At 40.6% G+C, this 20303-nt stretch overlaps 1 protein-coding gene across 5 annotated transcripts in view; it reads left to right on the top strand.

Annotated features, from left to right (window-relative positions):
• The window catches only part of AFF4 (AF4/FMR2 family member 4), a 75860-nt gene that overhangs the window by 12400 nt on the left and 43157 nt on the right, over positions 1-20303 (top strand). For 2 of the 5 annotated variants that reach the window (XM_027826073.3, XM_043552611.1), the window contains exons 2-3: positions 17144-17237; positions 17734-17860. The exons of 1 other annotated variant lie outside the window; for it this stretch is intronic. In XM_027826073.3, the coding sequence (XP_027681874.1) occupies positions 17738-17860 (123 nt within the window). In that variant the 5' untranslated portion in view covers positions 17144-17237; positions 17734-17737. The remainder of the gene's footprint in view (positions 1-17143; positions 17238-17733; positions 17861-20303) is intronic. 2 more of the 5 variants (XM_027826074.3, XM_043552610.1) reach the window with 1 other exon arrangement.

The following is a 20303-nucleotide window of genomic DNA, read 5'->3' as shown; positions in this document are numbered from 1 at the left end:
CTAACATTTCTAACAAATGTTGTGAGGTAAGTACCTGTCATTGTTCTAAATATTTGATACTGAACGGTGTTAGTGTCTCTATGGCTGCTGCAGTTCTGTTGCTGTTTCGTAGCAATCTGCTGACAAAACTTGTGACCAAGTGATGTTTAGCATTAATGATTATGCTAGAAAGTTTTAACCTTTAATTCCTTCTAATGGCATGTTGGGAACGCCTTCATGTATGAGGACTACAGCTCTCCTGCTATGCTACGGCCTGCTCTGCAACCTTATCCTCCCACTCCGGGCTGACAGGTAGCTGCAGCTCCTGTTGCTTGTTCAGCTATATGCATCCAGTGTGTAGCCTACTGGCTGGCTTGCAGCCATTCACGGTCCTTCCATCTACCAGATCCTCTCTGCTTCTGCTTCTAATTCTGCGTCCCCACTCACCTACTAGCCTAGCTACGTCTCCTGCTTCAACAATTCTCTTCTTCCCCATTTCAACCTAGAATTTGCCAAGGTCCCATTCTCCTCCTTACCAGGCCTTTCCCAGCTGCCACTCCCTCCTCTCCCACATTCTTAAATTTAAAAGGGAAAGTTTGAGTAACTGACTTTGACTTCATTTATCAAAAAAATCTCAAGTCTCCAGTCTTTCTTATAAAACTGACAACAAATAAAAGGTTGAGGCTTTGTTGAATTTGTTGTGGTTAGAGCAAGGGGTACTAGGAATCAGAACCCAAGGATCATATTGTCTCCTCTTCCACTGGATAAGTCACTTAACCTCTTAATGTTCCTGTAAAACTACAGCTGTACTTTTCTATATTAAAGTATAATCTGGCAGGCAAATTCTAGACTTAAAAAGGTTACTTAACCCCAGTCAAGTCTCAAATATTAAAGAAATTCAGCTTATTGGAAATAGCATAACTTATTAGATTTATTGGCTCTGCTGTGTGAAGAGCCCAAGGAGAACTTGTGCAATTGCTCTCTGAATATTTAAAAAGAAAAGGAGTACTTGTGGCACCTTAGAGACTAACCAGTTTATTTGAGCATGCGCTTTCGTGAGCTACAGCTCACTTCATCGGATGCATACTGTGGAAACTGCAGAAGACATTATATACACAGAGACCATGAAACAATACCTCCTCCCACCCCACTCTCCTGCTGGTAATAGCTTATCTAAAGTGATCATCAAGTTGGGCCATTTCCAGCACAAATCCAGGTTTTCTCACCCTCTGCTCCCCCCCCTCCCCCCCAAACTCACTCTCCTGCTGGTAATAGCCCATCCAAAGTGACCACTCTCTTTACAATGTGTATGATAATCAAGGTGGGCCATTTCCAGCACAAATCCAGGTTTTCTCACCCCCCCACCCCCCTCCAAAAACCACACACTCAAACTCACTCTCCTGCTGGTAATAGCTTATCCAAAGTGACCACTCTCTGAAACCTCTCCTCACAATGTGTATGAAAATCAAGGTGGGCCATTTCCAGCGCAAATACAGGTTTTCTCACCCCCCCCCCCCTTCCCAAAAAAACCACACACACAAACTCACTCTCCTGCTGATCACTAGAGTGGTCACTTTGGATAAGCTATTACCAGCAGGAGAGTGAGTTTGTGTGTGTGTGGTTTTTTGGGAAGGGGGGGGGTGAGAAAACCTGTATTTGCGCTGGAAATGGCCCACCTTGATTTTCATACACATTGTGAGGAGAGGTTTCAGAGAGTGGTCACTTTGGATAAGCTATTACCAGCAGGAGAGTGAGTTTGTGTGTGTGTGTGGGGGGGGGGGGGGGGGGGGCGGAGGGTGAGAAAACCTGGATTTGTGCTGGAAATGGCCCAACTTGATGATCACTTTAGATAAGCTATTACCAGCAGGAGAGTGGGGTGGGAGGAGGTATTGCTTCATGGTCTCTGTGTATATAATGTCTTCTGCAGTTTCCACAGTATGCATCCGATGAAGTGAGCTGTAGCTCACGAAAGCTTATGCTCAAATAAATTGGTTAGTCTCTAAGGTGCCACAAGTACTCCTTTTCTTTTTGCGAATAAAGACTAACAAGGCTGTTACTCTGAAACCTGAATATTTAAACTCTGCTATGCATGAGCACTGTTACAGGTTTTGTGATGTTACACATTTTATGCATTTAACAAGACCTTGTCTGCACTAAGAATGTTAGGAGATGTAATTCACTATACTTTGCAACTCAGTTTTCAGGAACAGTGAAAGAAATTGGGCATTTTTATCACCATAATCTAATCAGTTATGAGTAGGGTTAAATCATAGTGGTAAAAATGCTCAAATTCTTTATATGATACTGTCATTGCCATTGCTCATACCTTTCCATCCACAGACCTACTGCGCAGCACTATGCTGTTTTTGCAGAAGGCACACTGACTTGTCAACCAGAGGGCAGCCTGGGTGTTAGAGGACAGCAAAAAATATTTGGAAGGGATGCTGTCTATGCAGCTCCCTTTTCTTGGCATGTGGGAGATCAGGGAAAGGAGTTAGACCTGCTGTTCTGAGAGTGAAACTGGAAAGGGGTAGGAGCCCTGTGTCTCTCCAGTCCAAGGAGTTCTGGGAAGGGCTTTGGAAAAAGTCACTCAAAGAGCCTGGAAAGTGGCCTAAGTAGACAACAAGGTGCCTGAGTAAAGTACCCTGAGGAGAGGATGTCATTTGGCAAGACAGGTAGACATAGCCAAATCCCTGAGGTGGAAACTAAGAGACTGGTAAAGCAAAGGGAGTGGATTTGCAGAAGGAGAAGCAGGGAGAGTTTAAGGTTTTGTTGTCTGAGGATGAAGGCCTTCAAAAAGGGAGAGCAGTATTGCTTAGGGGCCCTACCACAGAGAAGAGGAAAAGAACTAGAGGATGTTGTTTTGTCTAGACCAGTGCTTCTCAAGCTATCTGATGTGGGGGACCAGCAATTTTTTTTCCAATGTGCACGCAGACCGGCAGCCGATGGCTCGCGGACCGGCACCGGTCCGTGGACCACCACTTGGAGTAACACTGGTCTAGACAGCATACTTGGTCTTTATTCTCAGGAAGGGGTTGAGTTTTGTAATTTAGCTACACAGGAAAACCAGCTTGCCATTGAGGGAAACGGAAGCAATGGTTTCATTCTCACTGGATAGGTAAAGCCACGTCTACATAATCCAAAAGTCAAAATCAAAGTTCACACAAGCCAGTGGCTCATTGTATTGTTGCGATTAAGGCATGTCAGTTTCATAGCCAACAGGACACAAGGGAATGACATGGCCAGCATCACATCCAGCTGCCTTTGACAACCCTAATCTGATGAATCAAGGCTACATCCTTATGTGAGTAAGCTATTACCAGCAGGAGAGTGGGGTGGGAGGAGGTATTGTTTCATGGTGTCCGTGTATATAATGTCTTCTGCAATTTCCACGGTATGCATCCGATGAAGTGAGCTGTAGCTCACGAAAGCTCATGCTCAAATAAATTGGTTAGTCTCTAAGGTGCCACAAGTCCTCCTTTTCTTTTTGTGAATACAGACTAACACGGCTGTTACTCTGAGTCCCCCACTGTAATTCATAATAAATAACTGGAAAATGATGATAATAGCTGTGTCAATTATGTGTCACCCACTCCAAAAATTCTGGCACTTCTAAGAGGCAGCAATATTCTTCTCTCCTGAGTTGCTACTGCTGTTTTGTCCAGATGATGCCTGGGAACTGAGTTGAGCAAATTGTGCAAATTGAGATTTTTGCATACCACCTGGCTGCTAGGATGACCAGGAGGGAACTTCTTGACCAAACAACAATCTTGCAGCTGAAGACCAAACAGGTTTGGTTTGACTACTGCGAACTTGACACAGCCACTTGTAACGTTCCAAAGTTTGGCAAAAGGAGGCTGGGCAAATGGCAGAGAAAGAAACCTAGATGTAAACTGTTGATGCTTTGTTAGTTTGTTTTCCTATGCATAAAGAGGAGCAATTAGAGCCTGCTGACTGTCAATTCTGCATGTAAAACCTAAAAAATAAAATAAAAGCCAGCCCAAATAACGGTTGATGTGCCTCAGTAGAACCAGTTTTCAAGTTTTCTACCAACTTATTACTGAAAACAGCCTTAAATATATTTGTTAGCATTTCACTTTTTAAATTAAATGCTCTGTTGCAGTGAACACTGATCAGCATTATAGTTAGCCTAAGCATTGAGCTGAAGATTGCACTTGCACAGGGGAGCGGGAAATCTTCAGATAATTGGCCCTACCACACTCACTTCACTGGTGTCAAGATAGAGGGTGTATCAGGAAGGAGGACTGGCTGCAGTGTTTTTGTACTTTGGCAACCTTAGCTAAAGGAACAGACGCTTGAATATTTTTGCAGCAAGGCATAGGTTAGAGCAGCTATGAGGCTGCTCCCCAATTCCTGCATCTGGTTCAGCTCCCAATGTAAATTGGGAGTGTAATGGCAACTGTGGCATACAGCCACCTTTGTGTTCTCATCCAGCTCCTTCTAGGCATGTTTTGTGGTAAGTGCCATTTTGGCTGGATCAAAGGATTGACTGGTATCTCCGTAAGAAAGTGTACATTTGAGTGTCTTATCACAACAGACTAAAGAATTATCCTTTGGATCATTTCAGGGTGGGAAGAAATACTTTTTTATATGGCTGGCTCTGGGAAAATAGAAATTCTAGTTGAGTCTGGAATTCAGCACAATGAGAACCCCCAGGCATGCATCAGTCAGGGACTGAGCATTCTCAATTCCACTATTGAGGGTGTGAAGCAATTAAGGTAATTTGGTGATGAGCACTGTTCTAAAACTCTGGGTAGAGAATAACGAGTGTAGAGAATAACGAGTGTATCATTATAATTGAGAACCTTTTCCAGCAAATGGCAATATGACTTTTTTTTTAAACTGGGTTGATTGAGTCTGCCAATAAACCTAATTTCCTTTTCTTTGTTTACAGTGGAGAGCCCCTTATGTCATTCTGACTATATTAATTTAGCATGGAAGTTCAAATAATGCCTCATGCTGACCTACATAAGGCACCAGAGACTAGACTATATTTATGGTCTTTCAGTGGATTGCTATTTATAGGTTAAGCGAGGGATTGCTTGTGAAGCATCAAAAAAAAAAAAGTTACCACTTGATATCAAGTTATATATGTGGGCTGGTCAAACATTCTGACATTAACTTGGCCACTGTTATGCAAATTACATTGGACAGATTATTTCTTTGAAACTTCACTTCATCATTCTAGATAAGTGAATTGAATTTAGCAGTGTTTGTTTTTATTTAAAGATTGCTAGTAATGGAAGAACCTGCATTTCTTTTTTGGTGCTGGCATCTTCTGCTTCATTTGCTGGTCTGTGAAAATCTTTGTTCTTCCTTTGGGTGTGATGGTCCTTAATACCACTTCTTAAACAAGAGAACTATGTACTTGGGCAGTCATTTAGACAGCATTTACCATTTAAAGTAGCATTTTTTTATACAGCTGACATCCAGGAAAGAAACTCGTTTGTCATTCAGTAGTTTATTTAGCAAATATTTGGTTTGTCCATTTTGGGGGCATAAAACTTGAGAACATGACCTCCTTATGGTAAGTCTGGTAAATTCTTTAAATGATCGATCTCCTGGATGGAGGGAAAAAGTGAAACTAAAAGGCCAGAAGCATGTAAGCATGTTGTGGTGTTATGTATTGTAGCAACTCAAGTACCTTGCTGAGCATATAGGAATATTTCTGTAGAAGTAGTTAACTTCTGTGAAAGCAGAGGTGATGGGGGGTAGGTATAGGAAATGCAGTGCCTTGAGAAATATTGCAAATGCTTAAAATTGAATTTTGTACTCAGAAAAGCTTTATAGTGAAGTTTACTTCACATTTTTATAACAAAGTTGATTAAAAATTGTATTCTATTTAATATAAAATGACTATGCTCAGCTGTTCATCCTTTAAAGCATATTATTTATTCTGTTTTTATAGCATGCATATCCTTAATTGATTAAACACTTTGTTTCTAATAGCTTTATAAAAGATGAGCAACAGGAAAAAGCAATCAAGTTATTTAGGATATTCTAACTGTTTCAGATTGCTTTCTTCTCTAGAGTGAGAGGAATGAGTGTACTTTGTAGAATCCACTCTGATTGCACTTGTGCTCCTACACACTAATCTTGTGATGGCAACAGCAACTTGAAACTGACTAGGTAGCATGAATAGTCAATTTTATGTGTAAGCTGTGTCTGAACTAGAAATGAAGCTATTTTTGAAATAGCCAGCATCATTTTTGACACTCTGTCAAATATTGTCCCTCATCAATCATAATTAAGTGCAGTTTGCCAGTTGATGTACACAGAGCCAGCCAAGACCTGTGAAACACCACTGCAGAAAGCATATCATGCCAGTCCCTCATGCTAGAGGGACATTCATTCTGTTTCAGGTCGTGAACATATTTTGGCCCTGGCAGTATTAGTGGCCAAACAATATTAAAGCAAATTTGAGGGTGTGTCCTGAGGGTGCTGTATCTGCTTTTGGGTAAACATGACTCATTTCCTCCTGCAGAGGAGCACAGGTTTGAATGAGACCATATCTCTTGGGAGAAGAGAGGGAGATGTTCACTAACTATCCTTACAGCTTCACCACCTTTAAAAAACTTGAGACAATGAATGCTGTGAAGAGCTAAGTGAGCTACATAGTGTTCAGTTCACTTTTTATCAAAACTGAACATGGTTTTTTAGCACAGTATCCAATAGGATGCTTGACAGTGAAATACAAATTGAAATTCAAGATAGACACATAATGGAATGTCATGAGAAATTATGAGGAGAGGCAGTATCTCCATAATCAGAGGGAAGTGGAAGTTAAATCCAGATGTGTTTGACAGACTTGCTCTGTTCTGGGACTTGCTATTTTGTGTTTACTGTTTAATGTAGCACTGTCCTTGTAAGTGAGGTCCAGAGAACTGGTAAGAGCAGAGGCAAGAGAGTGAACCTGTTTGAAGTAAACCTTGTTTTTTCCTTTACACCTCACCTGAAAGAATGTGGGGTTATATTCCTGGAAATGATTTGACTAGACTCAAAGCTGATGTATACTATTTCAGGTCTTGTGTTACAAAAATATAAGGAGGTTCAAAAGTCAAAACAACTTACTGTGGAGTTTATGAAAAGTCAACTCCTTTCCTAACTCCAGTGCCACAGGATTCATAGCAGTAAGTGTGATGCTTCCAGCTGAAGTTATATAGTATAAAGAAGTCAAAGCCATATTAGTCATATTAATATTTGGTGCATAAACAAGCTTTGTATAATTAAACTTAAATGTTGTCTTGGCTCCAGCATTTGAAGCAAAAGTTAAGGACATGTATGAACAGGATTTTGGAGACTTAATATTGCTTGACTTAAACAGCAAAACTTTGTTGGGAAACCATGTTATAACATGGCTTGATCTTGCCTCTGTGGGCAGGACCTAGCTACATCTAAGAATTTGACTTGAGAGTTTGTCTTCCCATTGTACTTAATTATAGCAACCACTAGTGACCTAGAATTGAAAAGATGTGAGGGATTTGATCCTTTGGTTATAAAAGCCAATTGGCTTTAGGTCTGATGAATTAAGATCCATGTAAAAAACTAAGATCAGGTTGTTTCAAGTATCTGTTCACTTAAAAAAATCTAATTAGAGTTAAGGCTTGTGCTTCACATTAGTGTTTTTTTTCTTCCCAGGTTCTTTTGGACTGTAGGAATTAGAACCCTAAACTCAATTGTTAGAGAACAAAGAAATACCAAATTAAAGTTCCCTCACATATCCCTGAAAAGAATGTACTGTGGTCATGTTGCATAAGTCACAAATATGCAAAAACTAGGAAATGTACAGTTAGTGTGCTGCTTCATTTGCTACACAACCTTAATTCTGCCCCCTTTTTTCCATTTGGATCAGCAGCAAGTACTACCTGGATCAGTGGAGCTATACTCAGCGCATGAGGATCTATTTGACTTTATGAATAGGAGTCCTGATCTGGAGCTGTAGTAGGCATAGAAAAAATGGCAGTTATAGTAAAGGATGTGAAGTAGTGTGATGTTAATTTCTTTCTGACATCCCTGCAGGGGGAGAGTCAAGATCGTGTGGTTGTTCCTGAAAGCCATTCTTCTCCCTCCATCCCCCCTGGTGGATTTATGTGGATGACAGAGGGCGAGAGCTGATAGCTTAATGGCTCAAAGGAGGACAGCTTCCAAGTGCCTTCCTCCTGCCGACCGACTAGCTGAGACAGCAGTCCAAAGAGAGGAACTGGTAGCTGTGCCCCTTAACGGTCAACTCTTCTCTCTTTCTTAGTTCCTTCATGGCATCTCTTAGGCTTGAATGGATAAAGAGTAGAGGAGGAACTGTCAGTTGAGGGACTGCGAATGTCTCTGCTGCTCCTCTTGCAGGAAGTGCAAAGCTAGGAACCCTATTCTCGGGAGCCATGCAACTGTTTTCTCTGCCTGCCCCACAAACATACCAAGGGACAGGGAGCAGACAGAAGAGCAAAGCTCATAGCTGTGGGATTTTCATTTGGAGGAGGCAGTGGGAGGAATGAGAACCAGTGCCAGCTGCTCTCAGGAATATGGCTACCAGTTGCTCTCAGGGCTACTAGCTCAGTTGAGGAGTCTCAGCCTGCAGAGCCAAGAATGAACTGCTGTATATAACTGTTTAATTTTTAGAGCTTGTTCTTCGTACTGAGCACCAGGTATCAAGCTGATGCCTCAGTGAGATTTATGTGTGGAGCCACTGCTGCCTCCTCTCTCCCCTAACACCTGCACAAGGTGATAATTTTCTGATTTTAAGAATTTTGGTGGGTGACGTGTATATTGGGAACCACTGGAGCAAACTACATCAAATTTGCACCATAAATTCTATATGGACATACCACTGTATTAAACATTTTTATGTGCATTTTTGGGTGAAGATTGACAAGTTGCCTTTAAACAGAAACCATGTTGCAGCCTTAACTCTGGTGCTGCTGGAGTTGCCCCATAATTTGACTCTTCACCCCCCACCCCATCAGATTTTTAATGGTTTTTAATTTCCTACAGTTTGGTCAAAGTGTAATCCTTGCTTAGAACATCATTAGTCTTCAACATGTTAGAATATATATTTCAAGTCTGAATTGCTGGCTTAATAAAAGTAGTAGTATATTTATGTGGCCTCCTTTTTTCTAAATAATCCAAGAACCCTTTACAAATGGGTTGTATGATAAATTATGTATAAAGATCATTTCATCCACCACTGAGATGCAGTGGTTTCTGGGGTAAAAATGGTAGCTGTTTAATAGTGCACAGTAATACTATATAATGGTTAAGGGAAGGAAGTGAAGCATACCACATCCAGTTGAAACTACAGAGCAGGATGTAATAACCCAAACTAATTTGGCTAGGGCACAAGAATGAATACCCTGCTCCTGCAACCTTTACTTGGCCAAAAGTGCTCAGGACCACTCTGTCTCCTCTAGGAGTGAGCGTCTCCAGCATTACAGTATATCCTTTTACCATTCTGGAATATTGGTTCAGAGTTAACTTGGAGGGAAAAGCACCACACAGTGAATCACCACTTCTTTGTTCCTTCTCATTCAAATATTGACCAGGCCCAACCCTGCTTATCTTGAGTGCTGACAAGATCACAACATGTTGTAATTATCAACATTTTGATCAACGTGTTTGCCTCCAACTCTTTATTTATTAGATGCCAATCTCACGGTGGAATGTACAGTTTTAGTTCCTTTCACATGAGGGATAATGTAGAACAAATATTAGATGCCTTTATATTCAGGGTTTTGCTGCTGAAGTAGCCTGTGTTTTGCTTTGCTAATATATTTTTCCCCAAAGATATTTATGGAAGGGGAGATCCCTCCTTGTTAGAGGTGGAGGTTAAGTAAAAAGAGGAGTGTTTCTTCTCCCTCATCAAAGTGAATTTATGGGCTCAGGTCCTCTTATGACCAAGTGTGAGTATGATCTCTCTGCATGTGTGTAATCATGAATTTATTGCAATCCTTGAGTTGTAATTTAAGAACTTATTTGGTATAGTAAATTCTTTCCTTGTAGAGCAAATAAAGCTCATAGTTGGAGGTATCCCAATTCAAATAAGATTTTTCCCCCCTACTTGGAATACAGCTTCTATATTTATCAGCTTAGAGAAAACTGCAGCCCTTTCGTTAAGAAATACGAGGGAAAGGAATGTGGAAATAAAAAGGGGTATTTTGTTCTTTGCAAAGTTAGCAACATTGACTTTTCCTGCAGCTTTAACCATATGTAACAATATTTTCAGAGTTCTGTGTAATTTATCTCTGGCTCTTAGTTACTTGGTCTTGCTGCAATTTTAGTTACCAGTTTTAATAACCTTTTACTTATTTGTGAAGACCATAATACTTTTAACCAAGTGTCGGATCTTCATGTCTAGGATAACTTTGCTCCTATAAGTATTTTAACGGGTATTTAAACAAACACACAGGCACAAAAAACAAACCCTCAGTCTGTAAAAATGGGTGGGTTCAGAGGAGCCCAAATCTTCCTTTTCTGTCTCTGTGACTTCCTGTCAGCACTTGTCTGTGTACTTTAGATAAAGTTTTCTATGTGTACACACTACATTGCGCAAAGCTGCTTTGCGTACAATACACCTTCCCTTTCACAATGGAAGGGAGTGTTTTACTTACTGTTTTTTTTCCTGGCTGAGAAAATAAAAATACAGTAGTTTCAGACTAAATTTTAACTTTAATACCTATTTAATTGAATCCATCTTGCAGTAATTTGCCAAGATTTTGTTTTACGTATGCATACCTTGCATTTCCAGTGCAATGAAGTCATATGCAGTGAGGTCACTTTAATCACCTTTTAAAATCTTTTTTACTCACTCATGGAATCCATCACTGTAGTAGGTAGGAGCCAGATACAAAAAACCAGATTGCTTTAGACTGGTCTGTTAAACCATACTTTTCTTCTTTGTGTCAGATGGAGTTATTTCTATTTCACTCTCCTGTGTCTATGAAATAATGTTGGCTTGTTCTTCAGCATAATTACTGAGGAAAGGCTCTTGATGCAAACCAGCTTTTTCACATTCTTTGAAAATGTCCAAAGTTGGGCTCAGTCTTTGATCTCTGAAGGAGATCTACAGTTGAGCACCATCCACTAAATGTGCTTCACCTAGGGTACTATCACCTTTCCATCAAACACTGTTGCTTGGTGGGTTGTGGAAGGAGAGAGAATCTCATGGGGTATGTCTGCACTGCAATTAAAAATATGCGACTGGCCCATGCCAGCTGACTCTGGCTAAGTGGCTATTTAATTGCAGTGTAGATCTGGGCTCTAGGATCCTGCATGGTGGGAGGGTCTCAGAGCTTGGGCTTCAGCCCAAGCCCGAACGTCTACATCGCAATTAAACAGCCCCTTAGCCCAAGTCAGGTAGCATAGGCCAGCCATGGTGTCTAATTGCAGTGTAGACATACTCTATGATAGCAAATTAATATAGCTCTTGGCTATCAGTTTTCTGTAGCATTTGTAGTACTCTTTATCCTGGCTGCTCTAGAATATATCCTCTTTTATGGGTTTTGCACATCTTTTCGGTTCTTCAGTATGGGAGCAATTGTGTTGTAAGCTCATACATTGTGGCATTTTAGCCTGTGCAAAGACCTTGGTGGCAAGTTTTGTAGTAAGTTGTTACAGTTCCAGTGTTAAGCCATGGGAGCACTTGTGTGATCATTAATCTACTGGGCTGTCAATGAAATACAAAAAGTGATTCCAGTTTTTTCTGGGTTTTTTTCTTCTATGTCCATGTAAATAATTTGTGAAAACAAAGTGGGCCTCTAAAGTGTAAACTACAGGGTTCTGGGGTGTCTTTCTACATCTTGAGTATTGAGAAAGAGGACAGAATTTTCTACTTTTCTGTTTGAAATATAGTGAAAAATGTCTAATATAGTTGATGAAATTGGGTATGTCCAACATGAAGAGCTAGATATGTGTATTCTCTAAAGACTGTTTATCGTTCATGGCTAAATGTTTCATCACAGCCAAACAAGCAGCACTGAATAAATGAATGGCTATTGCTTAATCTCTTACTTTATGAAACTAGTTTTAGAAAATAAAAACTCTTGACTGCAAATGAGTACTTCTGGAGGATATGAGGCAACGGTGTTGTAGACATGCTTTGAAGACCCACTAATGCCTTGTTGAAAAGTTGGAGTTGGGAGTATTTTTCTGTATGTAATGCTGTGTGTGTAGGATTGTGTGGGCACCCAGTTTTGGCAGCTGTGTCTTTGTTGCTTTAATGGGTCTAAGAAGACTGAGCAATGCTGCTGTCAGTGAGGGAACATGATGAATTTATGAAGGGATGGATTCTGAATTCATGAACTCTTCGATCTCTTTGATTGTTGAGTAAGGGGGGACATGGTGAGAAGAAAGGATGTTAAGCCTATCCCTAGACATACACCTAAAAAGAGATTTCTTTATCTTGATGTCTTTCATAAGAACAGCCATACTGGGTCAGACCAAAGGTCCATCTAGCCCAGTATCCTGTCTTCCAACAGTGGCCAATACCAGGTGCCCCAGAAGGAATGGAATGAACAGAACAGGTAATCATCAAGTGATCCATCCCCTTTCACCATGTTGCCAGTAATAATTGGGAGAAAAGGGTGCCTGCTTCCTTGTCTTCACTTTATTCCTGTCAGATTTAAGATGTGTGGTTAATAAAAACAACGGTTCATCGTTTAGTGAAAGATGAAAGCCTCGAAGACTTTGCACCACTTGAGATTCAGATGGGTTACTCTGACTTGGTTTGCATAGCTGTCTTTAGTTGGCTGCCTGGAGTACCATGAGCCAGTGGAAAGAATAACTGCCAAACCTTTTCAGAATAAGCGTGTACCCTGCTTCCTCACCATTGTCTCTCGTATATTTCTCATACAATACATTTATTATTAAGTACTGATACAAGAGGAAATGGTTCTCTTTATCACCAGGCAGCAGAGATTTAAGTAACACTCACTTCACTATTCTCATGATGATTTTATAATTCACAGAATAGAATAATAGAATATCAGGGTTGGAAGGGACCTCAGGAGATCATCTAGTCCAAGCTCCTGCTCAGAGCAGGACCAATCCCCAATTTTTGCCCCAGATCCGTAAATGGCCCCCTCAAGGATTGAACTCACAACCCTGGGTTTAGCAGGCCAATGCTCAAACCACTATCCCTCCCCCCATTCTGTCTTTATATTTTAAGTTTAATTTAGAGGAAAGTTTGAGCATACAGAAATCACAAATCTAGAAAGTCAACATATCTCTTGTTGTTTCCAGTGTTGTAGCTGTGTGGGTTCCAGGATATTAAAGAAACAAGGGGGTGAAGTAATATCTTCTATTGGACCAACTTCTGTTGGTGAGAGAGAGAAGCTTTGAGCTACACAGAGCTCTTCCTCAGGTCTATAAAAGTACAAGATCAAATAGAGAGTTTAGCATAAGTAGTTAGCACATATTCTATCTGTTGACGTATCTAGTTGTGACACTGAGTACCTTTTATAGACCTGAGGAAGAGCTCTGTGTAGCTCGAAAATCTCTCTCTCTCAGCAGAAGTTGGTCCAATAAAAGATATTACCTTACCACCTTATATCTCTTGTCAGTAGAACATATGGAGTTATCACAGTTGTTTCTACTTTTAAGTATAGGGGAAAACTCTGGAACCTCAGATACTACTGTCATAACTTAATGATGATCACTGTAACCACAACTTTGTGAAATAAGTCTATCTTGTGACAGTTGCATTGCCTCAGTTGATTTGGCTTTTCGTAGGGTATGTCTTCACTACAGCATTACTCTGGACTTTTTAACAGGTATTGCCCTAATTCCCCTTCCCATCCCCACACATAAACCTCTTACCTGAGTTTAGTGATACTTTCAACCTATGCTAGCTAGCTTATGAGGGGTTGTGGGTTAGAACCTGGGGGCTTTCACTTGGGCTGGTAACCTGTTCACTGTGCAGTAAGGACTAGGGCTAAAGCACTTGTGTGATGATAGTCCTGCAGTGAATGTCCACGGTTCCCCTTGTGTCCCCAGAAGGGACCACATTCTCCCACAATTCATTGGGCAGCTCAGCATACTGCATTGCACAGAACCATGGGATATGCTCCCAGAAGTCCTAACGAGACACGGGGAGTACTGTACCAGTAAAAACATAACTTGGGTAGGGCTTTGCAGTATAACTGCTCAGACCCAGACTAGCCTAACCTATGTGCTCAGACCCTGGCTTAACGATCACCTGGAGTAACTGCAGTGAAGCCATACCCATCTCACACTAAGGAGGACTGGGAAAATGAGAGAGAAGATGTTCAGCGAGAGAGTGGGGTGGCAATAAGGATGATCTGGGTGTTGAAAATGTGCAGTCCAACTCCTTTACCTTTAGAAAAACAAAAAAACAAACAAACAAAAAAACAGCTGGTAATAGGTTTCAGCTTAAAACAGTTTCTTTTTAACATAAAACCCGAACCCAACAACTGGACACAGCTGGATTCAGTATTTAGTCAGTGTTTTTTTTGGGTTTCATGTGATGTCTGACTATTAATGTGCTTTGTTAGTGTAATTTCTCTTCTCCCTCCCCCCCCCCCCCCCCGCCCCCAGGGGCGGGGGTTAATGTGTTCTCCAGCTCTTGCATTTTGACACTGGAATTGAGACAAGAGGATCAGAGCATAGGAGAATCACTTTTGGTTGTTAAAAACTTAATGAACCATCTGTGTAGGATGCCTTTCATCAAAATTAAACATTCATAGTTTAACTGGTTTAAAAAAAATTCACTGAGAATTATAATTTAGCTGTAAAAGCCTTAACCTAAAGGAGTTTGCAAAACCAGTTAATTAGTAGCAGTACTGATTTTAATAGACATACCTTTGTCATTTGCTTTTTAAAGTACCTTTGCTGTTTACTATTTTTGTTTGAGCATAGACCAGCATCTGGTTTCTCTCAGGTGACCATCTTATAGCTGTATAGTACCTGCCCATTCTTCAGCCAGGGAGCTGTCTGGGATAACTTACATAGTTATGAAAATCCACCAAACCAACAACCCATTAAATTAATCTGTTAACATAATTACTGTATGCAAACTTGTAATGATTTTAATGGCTGTTATTCACTGGAAGCTCTGAAGATTTAATCTGATCCCTTTTAAACTCTTGGCTTCAGTGAAACAAATACAATCCAAATGACCACCTGTGAAGAATTTTTTCTTTTACTATAATGTTTAAGATGGGGATTAGTGGAAGGGAGACATTCAGGTAGCTTGTCTAATATTTCTAATTACCTGTTCTCCATAGGTCTAGTAGTGTGAGCTGAGAGAGCCAGTTTAACTCCAGTGTTTCCCCTGACTGAACTCAGTTCCCAAACCAAGGTTTCCATCTTTACTGTCTTTTATGTGAAGTTGTTGCACACATTGCAGTCCCTCAGTGCAGTAAGAAGACTATTTCCATTAGTTTGGATAGTCCTGATTATTAATGTAAGGTTGGAAGGTGCTCCAGGTCTTCATTTGTAAAAGTTATTGCTGATCAAGGTTTGTTTCTCATTATTATATTGTGAACATTACACCATATTTTTAAATAGCTGCAAATGTTAAGTCTGCTTAAATTTTAATTAAACTTTATATGCTTCTAAACTGTAGTAATTGTATGTCTTCTAGATATGCCTAGATTACCCATATGGATAAAGTATTCTAGGAGGAGGAACAAAAAGTAAAGCTGAAAGGATTAATCAAAATTTGCATTTTATAGTCAACAGGCACAGAAGTTAAATGCAGCTGTTCTAGGTGACTTTTAACTGAACAGTCTGTATAATTAAGTCTGAGATTCATATTGTGTCTATAATATCTTTTTGTTTCAATACTTTTTATAGGAAGACAGGATACTAGCCCAAAGAAGGATCTTATCTCTCAGTTCTGTATCCATGGTCAAGTTGAAATGAATTTTCCAGGTTCCGTGTATCATATGTGTATTGTGGTTTTTTAAATGAAAGAATCCTTATCTTTCCTTTATCACAAAAACTTAAATTAGTAACCATTTTAAGAAAAATTGTTTATTTTTTGCCATTCAGTCTGTTTGGACAATCAAAGTGAACTAGTCAGTTTCACTTTCCAGGTGCCAGTTTTTATAGGGCTCAGTCTTGAAGAACGGATGAATGGCTTTCAATCACTTTAGCTTATCAGGGCTTTTTATTCATGTTAACATTCCTGAAGATGCAGAATAGTACATTCAAAGGTTTTCTAGCTGACAATTTTGTAGCCTGGTGTTAAGCTAACACAATTAAGAAACATCATTTTTGCCCATCAAGACATGGCCTGAACGGAACTCTCTTATTCTGTTTACGTTGTAGACGCAGCTGGGAAATATATTTAAGTAAAACCAAAACTTGTCTGTTAGTTTTCTTTTTAAATTGAATATTTCCACTAATATTGCTTAAAACTATATTTTGGCCGTAATCTACTTTTCAGCATCTCTTAAAGTTCATTATACTAACTTAGAGTATGAGACAATCAGAATGAAGCTAAATACAGACAAGAAAAATTACAGTGAAAGTAAGCTGAAGTAACTATTTAAAAGGCTGAGTAATAGAAATTGAAGAAGACTACTCATTTATTTAGAATAGAGTAACTGTTTTGTCATGTAGATTTCAAATAGAATACTTCAGCAAACATTTTGAAAATAATTGAGCAGTTGTCTAAACAGTCAAATAATGGTCTCTTGAATTAACGTAACCTTTCATTTTGTTTCATCTTATTTAGACTGTAGCATCTTTCAGGGACCACTGATTTCTTCTTTGTGTAAACACCTTGCACATGTGGTGCTGCATAAACAACTGAATGTTGATTTACACTTATGACCGTGCAGAAGAGTAGTACACACAAACACCACTACTAGTACCATCTTATTCATAATCTTGTTTCCCTAATTACTTTGTCTTGATGCTTTCTCAAGTTCAGAGAGACACTTTTTAGACATCCTTTTTAAAAATTTGACCTTATTGCTTATAATTAAAGCAGTGTGTCAGTTGAAGCAGACATCTCCTAAGTCAGATTTCAGTAAACTTTTCTTTAAAAAAGAGAAATTTCCAGTTTCTTAACCCATACTGATCAGTAGTTCCTGACTGTACAACAGGACAGTGGATGAGAGGCTGCAATATTGCTGTAATTGAGGTGTTTGCTGAAATATGTATTTAGAGCAGAAATGTCGTTTTTTAGGGAACCTAGAAACAAGAGCAAAGCTGAGGTCTAACTACGATAGAGGATGGACACCAAAGAAGCTGTGTTGGGGACAAAAACAAAGCAAAATAAGGTAGAGCAAAAGTAGAGGCCAAGCATTGGACATGGGAAGGGATGGAGTGTGGGTGGGGGTTGTATACTGAATGGGGGAACAGTCAGGGGATATTAAGAGGAAAAAGTGGTGGAAGCTTTTAACAGTGAATGGCAAATGGATACTTCTTTTTTTAAACCAGCCTATTCTAACTTAAACTAATTATGCAGGTGAAATGGTTTGGAGGAGTAGGGATTCGTTCACCTATGAATTCTGTGTGAATTTTTCCATTTTTGATCGTTGCCTAAGCTCTACCAGTTTTACAGATATAAGCTAGTTGCTGACTGCAGGTTATAGCAAATACAGATGCCAGCTGTTTTTAATTAAACTTCTTTTCAATTTTGGATATCTCCTACTGTCATAAGGGGATTCTTCAATTGAACCATTCTGTTGGCAAACTGCATACAATGGAACTAGCTCTGTTCACTTTCATCCTTCATTTCCATTCTGTGATCAGAAATTATGTTTTTGTTCATAGCAACATGAACCGTGAAGACCGGAATGTGCTGCGTATGAAAGAAAGGGAAAGGCGAAATCAAGAAATTCAACAGGGCGAAGAAGTCTTTCCACCTAACTCTCCTCTCTTTGCTGAACCATATAAAGTTGTGAGTTTATGCTATTATTAAAAATGCAGTTCTTTGTGGCAAAAGCCATATTTTCAATTATTTGGTTTCTGGTCTTTTTTACGTGAATTTTTCTAGTGCACAGTTCTTGTGACAGTGATAAGAAGCAGAGCGTGAAAGTGAGGATGGATGGTTACTAGGTAGCAGGACTAATAAGTGCTCAAAATATCACTCAGGAATAAAGACACTGCTTTAATTGAAAGGATGTGCTGAAAGGAATAATGAAACTTCAGCTAACTTTTCAGTTTTCTTCTGAATTTGTTCCAGCCACCCAAAACATTTCAAGTGTTGGTCAGATCTGTTATGGTGGCTAGCTTTTTTTTTTTTTAAGCATACTAACATTCATCTACAGTACTCTAACTACAGGTAAACCCAGGAATAGGATGTTTGACTAGCAGGTTGGTTTTAAATGCAAAACTGCTTAATAGCCTGGGGTTCTTACCATTTAATATAGCCAAGTTCCTTAAAATTCATTGGCTATTGTGAGACTAATTCAGGGTTTGGTGTAACTTTTTTTCTTTACGAACTTTTAAAAGTCCCTACCCATGACTTTAAACCCCTACTAGATTCTCTCCTAAGGATCTATTTAGGCCACACTCAATACCTATAGACTAACAATATTTATGTGCCGGAGGCAGAAACTAATTTTGGGAGGGTAAGATGATGACATCCATGATTTTAATTCTTTATTATTCAAGAACCTTTTAAAAAAAAAAAAAATCTGTCAATGTACTCTCCTCTGGTAGAGTAAGGAAATGAGACTTGGGGCTTGTCTGTATTAGAAAGTTTTGCTGCTTTAACTTTACTGTTATAGTTAAAGTGGTTAAGCCTCCTAGTACGGACATAGTTATGCTGGCAGATAAGTGCTTATTCCACTTTGGTAAGCAGAATTAGTATAACTGCACATGTTAGGGCTTGGACAAGAATAACTGTATCAGTAAAAACAAAAATCACACCCTTAACTGACATAGTTCTACCAGTATAACTTTTTTAGGGCAGACCGCCCTTTAAACATCATTTAAGGGCTATTAGAGAAATGACCTCAGTCTGAAAGATTAGTTATGGCATTGCTTTTTTTGAACCCCTGCTATCTAGTCTACTGATGATATTTGAGGTTCTTAATATCATACTCCTGATATTGTGCCAAAAAATTAAATTCTGCACACAATATTTTAAAATTTTGCAGGTTTTATTTGTCAATAAATAAATGCAGAGGCTCCAGCATGGCAGTGGGGAGTATCACTCTGGGAGATCACGCTGCAGCCTTCCCACCCTGGAACACAGACTGAGACTGAGGCTGCACCCAACCCAGACAAGCAGAAGGCCTGGGCCTGCCCCAGAAAAACCCTGGGGCCCTACCCCTCTGCATAAGGTGTACCAGGTGTGGGGCAGGCAGGCTCAACCAGACAGGATCCAATTGTGGAGGGGCTCTGTCGGGGAGATCCAGGTGTGGGGTGAGAGGATTCTGTGTGGGACAATCTGGGTGCAGGCAACTCAGTGAAGGGCCTAGGTGTGGGGGGATCTGGATGCACAGAGGCTTGTTTGGGGGCAGGAGGGGCGGTTTCCAGGTACAGGGGCAATGGAACTCTGCAGGAACTTCCAGCTGAAAGTGTTTGCGGCTCAGTGGAGCGATCTTGGTGTGGGCGTCTCCGCAGGGGGGTCAGGGTGCTGGGGGAGTGGGGATTGGTGAGGTGGGGGTTTGGGTGCAGCTAATTGAGGGTCAGTGGCATGTTGATCTGGATATGGGGACTCAGGATGGTGGTGGGGGTGGTCTGGGTGCAGGGGTGGGGGTTGGAGGCAGGGGGTGAGATTCAATGTGGTGGGGTTTGGGTATGAAAGGATAGGGGGGTTCTGGGGTGTATGGGGTGAGGCTTGGTGGGGGTGTCCGGGTATGGGAGGTCCGGATGCATTGGGTTAGGTGGATGGGGGAGCAGCTCCCCATACAGTGGCCCCTTCCCTTGCAGCTGAGGAGTGATAGGGGCAGGAAGCAGGGGAGAATACTGAGCTTCCTGCAGCTGGGGGTGGGTCTGACACAGCCCCAGCCATTCCTTGCAGGGGAAGAGAGAGTCCCGTCCTCTTCTGTCTCCAGCCCAGCCAATCAGCTGAGGGTAGGAGCCGCTGGCTGCAGTGATTTACTTCTCTACTGCCTGCTCCGGGTGCCTGAAATGATGTACCTGTGCAGCTAGGGAGTGGTGCATGACTGCTCTTGCAGCTTCCCTTTGCTTCCCTGTCAGAAAGTCATTTTTCTGCAGGTAAGCAAAGAAATCTGCAGGGGACATGAATTCTGCGCACATGCAGTGACGCAGAATTCCAGCAGGAGTAATATCACTGGTACAGTTGTTCATCGTCAACCTAAAGCTATACTGTATAGAACTCATGTCTTTGATAAACACAGCCCAACTTCGGCCCAGATTCTAGAGAGAAT

Source organism: Chelonia mydas, chromosome 8, assembly GCF_015237465.2.
Source record: "Chelonia mydas isolate rCheMyd1 chromosome 8, rCheMyd1.pri.v2, whole genome shotgun sequence".
NCBI lineage: Eukaryota > Metazoa > Chordata > Testudines > Cheloniidae > Chelonia > Chelonia mydas.
Note: the sequence above shows the minus strand (reverse complement) of the source record. Positions and strands in the feature narration are given on the sequence as shown.